Source organism: Lactuca saligna, chromosome 5 (genome assembly GCF_052625555.1).
Source record: "Lactuca saligna cultivar CGN05327 chromosome 5, ASM5262555v1, whole genome shotgun sequence".
Classification (NCBI taxonomy): domain Eukaryota; kingdom Viridiplantae; phylum Streptophyta; class Magnoliopsida; order Asterales; family Asteraceae; genus Lactuca; species Lactuca saligna.
Window position 1 is genome coordinate 294328082 of NC_136421.1, and position 8840 is coordinate 294336921.

The 8840-nt window shown below is 32.7% G+C and overlaps 2 protein-coding genes across 2 annotated transcripts; one reads left to right on the top strand and one right to left on the bottom strand.

Annotated features, from left to right (window-relative positions):
• The first annotated feature begins 281 nt into the window (after positions 1-281).
• On the top strand, positions 282-2162 carry CXIP4 (CAX interacting protein 4). The gene is made up of 2 exons (XM_078996698.1): positions 282-383; positions 949-2162. Exon 2 carries the CDS (start codon positions 970-972, stop codon positions 1963-1965), a length of 996 nt encoding a protein of 331 aa, XP_078852824.1. The 5' UTR covers positions 282-383; positions 949-969; the 3' UTR covers positions 1966-2162.
• Positions 2163-6323: 4161 nt separating this feature from the next.
• Positions 6324-7256, bottom strand: LOC145048250 (mitochondrial import inner membrane translocase subunit Tim9). Its single transcript, XM_078996699.1, has 2 exons — positions 7081-7256; positions 6324-6732 (listed from the first exon to the last, which is right to left on the bottom strand). Exons 1-2 carry the CDS (start codon positions 7173-7175, stop codon positions 6546-6548), a joined length of 282 nt encoding a protein of 93 aa, XP_078852825.1. The 5' UTR covers positions 7176-7256; the 3' UTR covers positions 6324-6545.
• Positions 7257-8840: the final 1584 nt, after the last annotated feature.

The window sequence follows — 8840 nt, forward strand, 5'->3', positions numbered from 1 at the left end:
ATTACTTGCATACATAAAACAAGTCATTGTCATGTTGAAATGTTTTATGTCATATTAACATTAAACAAATAGATTAAAATCTGTGACCTAAACTATTTATTGGATAGCATTTTATTTTCAAACTCAGAGAAAAAAACGTGAATATATTCTAACGTGATTACTTAAGCCCAAGTTATATTGTTTTTAATTTATAATATAATATAATAGGAAAAGGGAAACCTAAATGGGTTAATAGCCCATTACGAAAAAAGCCCATTTCTATAAATTTGTTTTCTGCCACAAATTAGACGAAACTCGAAAGGACGGAAACTTTCTTGAATCATCTTCCTCTCCCCCATCCATCTTGAAGATTTTCCATCCCCGATCTTCGACCAATCTAAGAGGTAATCATAATTTGTTCATCTTTTATTGAAATTCAATGCTGTTGACGATTAATCGGTGATTATGTGTTGCTATGATGCCCTAGTTGTAATTATTGATAGTGTTACGTTACGTTGTATCTATCGTATCTGGATCCCCAATTACGTTTCGATATGATTGATAACTGCTTGATTGCCAGTTTTTTCTTTCTGAATCGTGTTTTCTTTTTAATTCTATACGATTTAAAAGTCCGATCATCAAAACCCTAGGGTAAGTTGTTATTCTGCTTTGAACGCCGAACCCTAATTTTGAAGACCACCTCCGGTCGTCGATCCTTAACCTCTCACTTCGCCATCCTACCCACACTATTATCCCCCCTTACGATTACGAGTTAGTAACTTACAATACACTCTCTACTCTAGTTTTTTTCAGAAAGCTTTTTGTAAAATTTGATAACGAGATCTCTTATATACTTCTAAGAGTCGATACACTCTTTTCAATTCTCAAATCTTTAGTCTTTCCACAGATGAGACATAGTCATGCTATCAATATCTGATTATATGTTGCATTCATCATCTTAATTGACAGGTATCTCTTTGAGTTGTCAAGATGCCAGCCACAGCAGGTAGGGTTCGTATGCCAGCCAACAACCGGGTGCACAGCAGTGCTGCCCTACAAACCCACGGTATATGGCAGAGTGCAATTGGATATGACCCTTATGCCCCTAACAAAGAAGACAACAAGAAATCTGCTGCACAACCTCAATCCTCTAATGCAGAGCCTGAAGGTGAAAATGCTTATGCTTCCTTCCAGGGTCTACTTGCACTTGCCCGTATCACAGGGTCCAATGCTGACGAGGCGCGTGGGTCCTGCAAGAAATGTGGACGTGTTGGACACCTCACATTTCAATGTAGAAACTTCTTGAGCATCAAAGAAGACAAAGATAAAGACCCTGAAGCTATTCAGGCTGCTGTTATGTCAGGTTTAGAGAAGTTGAAAGGGAATGGAAAGAGAACTGAGAATGATAGTGATGATGAAAGTGATGAAGAGGAGAGTGAGAGTTCGGATTCTGATTATGATTCAGAGATTGAAAAAGCTATTGCTTTGAAATACGGGAAGAGGGTTGGGATTAGTAAATCAAGAAAGAAGAAAGATGATGATGATGATGATTCGGATGAAGATGAGTCGGATTCAAAGGAGAGGAGAAAGAGAGGGAGATCAAAGAAGAAGAGTGTTAAGAGGAGGAATAGTGATAGTGATGATGATGTGAGTGGGAAGAAGAGGAAGAAAGAAAAGAGAAGGAGAAAGGATGAGTTGTCAGATGAAGATGAAGAAGATGATGATGATGATAGAGAACGTCGATCTGAAAAGAGGAAGAGTAGGAGAGAGAAAAGGAGAAGGAGAAGCCATAGACATTCAGATGATGATTCAGATAGTTCTGAAGAAGAGTCGAGTAGGAGACATAAGAGGAAGAGCAAGAAGAAGAGTAAAAGTAAGAGTAAAAGAGCAGCTTTGTCTTCTGATTCAGATGGTAGCAGCTTTGAGGAGGATTCAAGAGTTGGGAGGGACAAGAAAAGGTCAGAGAAGAGGAGGAGTAGAAAGTGATTTGTTTTTTTATCATCAAATGGAGTTTCTTCTTGTTTGAAAAAGGTATCACTTGTTTGAAGCTAGTAGTGTTGATTTGATGTGTTTGATGATGATTATGGCATGTAAACTCCCCTTGTTATACGTTATAATTGATCAACTGGTTTGTACTTGTGTATTCAGAAATTGAAATTGTGTGTGCTTGTTTTATGTCCTAATCCTGTGATCCTATAAATTTGATCCTCAATCTAAATGTTGATAGCTTGAAACCCTAGGTTCCTAGTTGCATAACGAGTCTTTGATATAAAATAAACTTTGAACCTTTACCCATGTAATCAAAACCTTAAATTCACCAAATCGCATTAATCATTATGAACTTCAAGATCCCTGGTTATATATATTAAATACCAAAATGGGTTTGTGTTGGCGATTTACCATTCGCAAATGTTATTTTCAGAACAGAATTTTTTAAGTTCAAACCAAATTACAAAATTTGACATAAAAAAATACAAGCTTTTTACTCTTTGTTTGGAAATAGAGATTTTGTTTCTGACAATAACAGATTTCCATATTTACCTTTTTTGCGTTGTCAAACAGTTTTTAACCTTCGTAATTTTAAAGTTAACTTATTAATATTATATAATTTCAGATTTAAGTCCCTTACTATATGTTAATAATACGTTTTTAGTCCCGTACATAACTTTTCTTTTATTTAAGATCTTTTTTTTTTTTTTCCGCTTCTTCCATATATAATTGTTTCAATGGAAACTTTATTTTTATATGTGGTGATCTTTAGTTGCCTGCAAACAAATCAAGTTAGAACTTTAGTAGCATATAATACAATATGTACAATAAGGAGTTTTTCTTGAAATAAATATTTGGAATTGATCATAGTACATTCTTATATTTATAATTTTTTACCTTTAAATTTTTTTGATCTAACAAATTTCATTCCACATAATTTTAAATTTAATTATTAGTATTTTATAATTTATGATTTTGGTACCCTATTATATTTTATAGTTATATTTTTGGTCATTTATACAATTTTTTTTTATAGTTTTCTTTTTTTTTATTACTATTACCTTTTATTAAAAGGTTATAAGTTTTTATGGTATTTATTGTGGTATTAACCCCCAAAACTTATAGGTTTTAACCATCAACATCACTATTTAATATGGTTGTTTAATTAAATGTAGTTGATTTAAGATGCATTTTCAAATTTTATTTTGTAAGCCTTATCCATAAATAATTCTTTGTTTTGAAACATTATTTTATACTTTAATGATTAACTTTGTAGCGAAGTTTTTCGCTGAACGCACATAAATTTCTCCCAAAAACCTTATCCATGTCGAGTTGTGTTTTTTTAACATACTAAGTTCCCGCAGCATCGTGTGGATGGTCCAAACCCTAGTTAGAAAATAAAAGCCTACACACAGTGAAATGAAAAACAGAGACTCAATAACAACAGAGACCCGAATTGGAGAGTAGAAGAAGAATGAAATGGGGGTGATTGAGTAATGATGATGAGTCTGCTACAAGGAATGGAGAGATGTTTCCTAATCCATGTGAAAGAGTGTTGCAAGTTTGATTTAATTTATTTTAAACATTTTTATAATGAGTTTGTTATTTATATTTTGTTTTTTCCAATAAAAAAAAATCTCTCTCTCTACCACCGGAACCCTCAGAACGGAACCTGAGAAGATGAAGGCAGCGACGTATGACATTTTACCTTAAATCTATTAAAATAGTAATAATAATAATAAGTCAATTCTATTAAACCAATACGAAAATTGGTGTAGGGACTCAATGAAAATTTACCATAAATCTATTAAAGTAATACACAAATATGGCCACAAAAATGAATTTCTTTTTTCCCCAAACTTCTTAGAGCATTAGCAAAGTTTTTTGGCTAAATTTTTTCAAGTCACCTTAACAAAATAAAAAGTTCATATTACATCATAGCTTTTTGTTAAGCTTTTTTCCTAAATTAAAAATGTTAAAAATACATATAGTCCCAACCATATTTAGGCTTTGCTGAATCAAACTTAATAATCTTGAGCTTTGTTAATTGAACTAATGTAAATTTAAGTGTCTTTAATTTATATATAATATGTGATGCAGTGCGGTGTGGTTTTAACCTCAGTTTTGTATTTAAAAACCGCAAACCACACCGCATAGTTCGGTTTAACAAAACTACGAACCGCGTAATGTGATGCTATTTGGTGCAGTGTGGGCGGTTTATACGGTTTGATGAACATCAAAAGCCTAACCTAATAGGGTCTGGTTAGGCATGGGAAAAACGAAGGAAAATGGCATAAAATTGTCTATGAGTGGTTGTAGCAAGTTAGAGTTGATCAACGATTAGTGAAGCATGTGACCTATGAACTTGCATGAACTATAAAACGAGAGTTTGACTGAGAATGAAACGATGATTGCTGAGTTCTTTAAAATATTTAAACTATTTTTATTGGATTATATCTTAAATTAATTATATATTTATGGTGTTTGAAAATCTTGGTTCATACATATTTTTTTACCAATTACATTAAGATAGTTAACATAATATTTAAGGGAGACCACAATTTATATTCCTCTTATAAAAAAAATTAGTCCACCTACGAATACATAAAATAATGAAAACCTTTTGAAAAAGAGCTTGCTAGTTCATTTGAAAAAATGTGAGATAACTTTCATTACAAGGAATAACTCTTTCAAAGCTTTTTGATTTTATTTAGAAAAAAAATAATAATGAATAAAAAATAAAACTCTCAACGCAAAATGCTCTTTTTTAATATACATTTAAAATTAAAATTATATCAATATCATATATCATTGATAATAGTTTTGGTTTTACATTAAAAAAAGAAAAATTATTATTATTATTAATCAGTTCAGGTAATAAAAGAAAAATTATTATTATTACGTTAATATTTATAAGTAACATGTGATGTTTTTAAATTCAAGTTATCTCTAGCCTATCGGTTAGGATATTTAGTATGGACTTCTCAATGCAGTTGAAACTTGAAAGGATCAGGTGGACAACCTCAACGACATTGAGGCTCATGGAACATCGTCCGAACCTAACACCTCATGGCTACATGTGGAGAGCTCGGTGCAAGACAACACACTCTTCTCTCTTTCTTCCTTTATTATTTCCTCTCTTTTTCTTTTTTCTTGGCCTCAAGAAGGCTTTGTTCATGGACGAACACCATCCCCTCTAGGAATGGTGGAGAGAAGAAAAAAACATGGATGGTGATGTGGCAACGGGGTGGGTGATACCATATCAAACAACCTTAGTACATTTGTTTACCTCATTGAGGTCGCGTTTCATCACCATGTCCATACCAGAACTCAGACCCAAGTTCATCTCGGATCCTAAGCTAAGTCTGTCCACATCACTTTTCTTTTATATATTTTGCATACATTTTTGTTTTGGTTACCTATTTGGTTCATTTTTTTTTTTTTTAATTCCTAACTTTTTACAACTTTGGTTTTTTGAAATATCTTCGTTTTCCCTTTTTTACAAGTTCGGTTTATAATTATTTTTATATATTCGTTTTAGTGAGTGTACGGTTGCAAACACATAACTTTGTCTTTTTTTTAAATATTGATTTTCATGAACCTTAAATGTATTCATACGTATTTCAACTTGAAGAAAACCTTTTATTTGCAAAAAAAAAAAAAAAAAAAAACTCTCAATTTTTTATTTTTTCTTGAAAAAACCCTCCTTTATGTTGAATTTGAGATATACAATGCATATGAGTGCAACCTCTAGTTATGTACACCTCCATCCCAAATTAATTATTCACATTTGATTTTTAAAGTTTTTATTCAACTTTGCTAATTAAATATTTTTGTTTTTGATATATAATACTTGATGCAAAATATATGATTGGATTGTATTTTAAATGTTTTTTATTGTTATAAGTTTTATCAAGTAATATATACCACAAATAAAAATATTTAAGATCCAAGTTGAAGAAAAAAAACTTCAAAAGGCAAAAGTGAACAATTAATTTGGAATAGAGGGGTAACATTTATGTTCAATTTGAGATAAGATATAACTACGTAAGGAATTATGACCTTAATTGTTTATATATTTAAGGATAGAAGTATTATGACCTTGTAATTGTTTATATAATATATAAATAAGGATAGAAATAACAAATATAATTTATTTTGTATAAAATTTTGGTTCTATGTAATGAAACAGGGCAATGTCTTTTTTTTTTTTTTTTTTTTTAATCATAGTGCAACATAATCTAGTCTTTCCTCAAATAAACTGAATTTTGAGTTAGTCTCATTAATTTTGATGTTAAATAGTTTTTTAGATCATTACAACAGGTTAAGATGCTAAGGGTTAAATATACACAGTATAGAAGAAGGGCACAAGAAAATCAATAGCATTAGCATTAGCATGTTTTCAAATACCTTATCAAGTCATTCAACTTGTGCAAACAAGTACAAAAAAAAGGGGGAGAAAAGCAATCGTTAATGGAAAGCATACATATCTCTTTATGTTTATGGTGTTTACTTGAAAGACTAAAGCAACTCTATTAGACTGCAAAAGTGACCTCCATAGATGTTGTATACTTGTATTAATCTGGTGTAGCTGCACCTTGGTTAAGTTCTGCAAATCTCAATCCAACACGCATTGAATGCTTCAAGAATTTCTCAGCACATCTCCTCACACACGTCTCCTCTTGCTTATCCAACGTTTTGCGTCTGAATGTATCCACACAATCTGTAAAGCATCTCTCCACAAGCGTGTTATACATTCTCAAACTGCAATCGACAAGAAATGATGAAACTATCAGAAAAAAAGTTACAGCTGAATTGTAATATTCAACATCTAATTTCAATTTCAAAGTTGATATGCGTATCTAGATCATAAAGCATAAGAGGGATAGTAAGAAACAGAAACGAAGATCTGCAGCAATGTGAAATAGTATTGGGGATCAGAGGAGTAACATACGAATGATACATGAATGAATTGGTGAATCGATCATACGAGAAACAAATTGAAGAAACAGCTTCGTTGGGACAATTTCAACAGATACTGATCCAAACCGATAGGGTTTAAAGAGCATTTGACATATCATACAAAAACACATAAAAAAGAGAGTAGTGAACCTGTCACGGATTTGAAGCTGGTCGATCATGGTGGCCATTCGAGCCTGATCCTCCGCTGGAAGATTCCCCAGATCTCCGAGCATACTTTTGTCCATTTTCGACTATTCTCTGGAGATTTGCTTCTGCTGTTCGTTCTGTAAGACTGTAACTAGTGAGTAGGGTTTCAATAGCAAAGGATAAATTAGTCCAGAAGATTAGAAGAGTAGAAGGTAGTTTTTGGGCTTCTATGGGCTACTCTTTAAGTGTGAAACTTGTATTCTTTGGGCTTGTAAGTCTAAAAAAATCATGATGGACTCGAACTCTGTATAAATTACTTTGCTAAAAAAATCATGATGGACTCGAACTCTGTATAAATCACGATCCAAAGGGACTTTCATTCATCTCCAGCCAAACTGACGTCACGATTCACCTCCAGCCACACCGATGCCCACGTTCACCTCCGGCCACATGTTGAGATTTCTGATATCAGGTCGTTGGATTGCAATTTCTGATTTCAGGTCCACATTAGACAATTTCATATAAAGTTCACAGGAGCTAGCTAGATCAAAGTAAATGAGTATCCCAAAAAAATCGTATCATACAACAAAACAAAAAGATGTAATCTAAAAAAAAAAAAAAAAAAAAAAAGAAAAAAACGTGTCACTTTTGGTTTTTGAGTATGTTCATTATTTCAGTAAGAAAGATGTAATATACAAAAATCTATTTAATAAATGAAAGGTTTTTTTTTTATCATTTGTCACATTCTCATTGAATTTATTAAATATCATTTTATGATTATTTTGAATTAATTTTTTTTCACATATCATTTTATGAGTTTCTATTTTGTTAAATTTCACATAATATTTTAATATAATAATTATAACATCTCAAGTTTTGTCATTTGAAGTCCCTGGGGATGAAATGGTAAAACCATGAAGAGCCTAAGGGCTAATTTGTAATTTTGGGACTAAGGGAGTACGTTGCGCGTACATAAGGGTACACAGGGCGTACTAGGGCGCGCCTTAGTACACTGGGTGTACAGTGTGTACGTTGGTCGTACTCATAAATGAAGGAAACCGTAATATCTCGGGTTAGGGGCTATATAAACGTCCTTATGGTTCATTTTCTCTCATCATTCTCAGCCTCCATCTTCCAGAAACGTCCCAAACCCTACTTCTTGTGTGAGAGTGTGAGTTGGTGCGTATTTTGAGCTCTTGGACGTGAAGGCTTTGCACTAAGAAGTTGAAGAAGAAGATTGGCTTGTGGATCTGAAGTTGGTTTGTGTCCTTGAAGCTCCAGACGGTAAAAAGCTTCAAACTTTATGCTTGTATATCATATATCTAGCCACTCTAGCATTTTGGAACCATTTCTTGTCCCAAAAGTTCCAAGATGATGTATGTTGTGTTTTGGACGAAATGATCTGTCCTTTTAGCTTCTTGATAGGGTGTTGGGTGATAAAAATTAGGTCCCAATGACTTATGAGGTACCATGCAAGTAGGGTTGTGCATGGGTTGGTTTGGGTCGGTTTTGGACCCCAACCCAACCCAACCCGTAAATGATCGGTTTCTGGTTTTCAGAACCCAATAGGGTCGGTTTCTGATATCGGTTTGGACGGTTTCTCGGTTTCTTGGGTTCAACCCATACACTTACAGTTTCTGGGTTTAAACCCATGGGTTTTGGGTTTGAACCCATTTTCCAGAAATGTAACAATTAGTTAAATAATTAAAAAAACACCTAAGCTTATTTTATTTATTTTTATTTTTTTAATATATATATATATA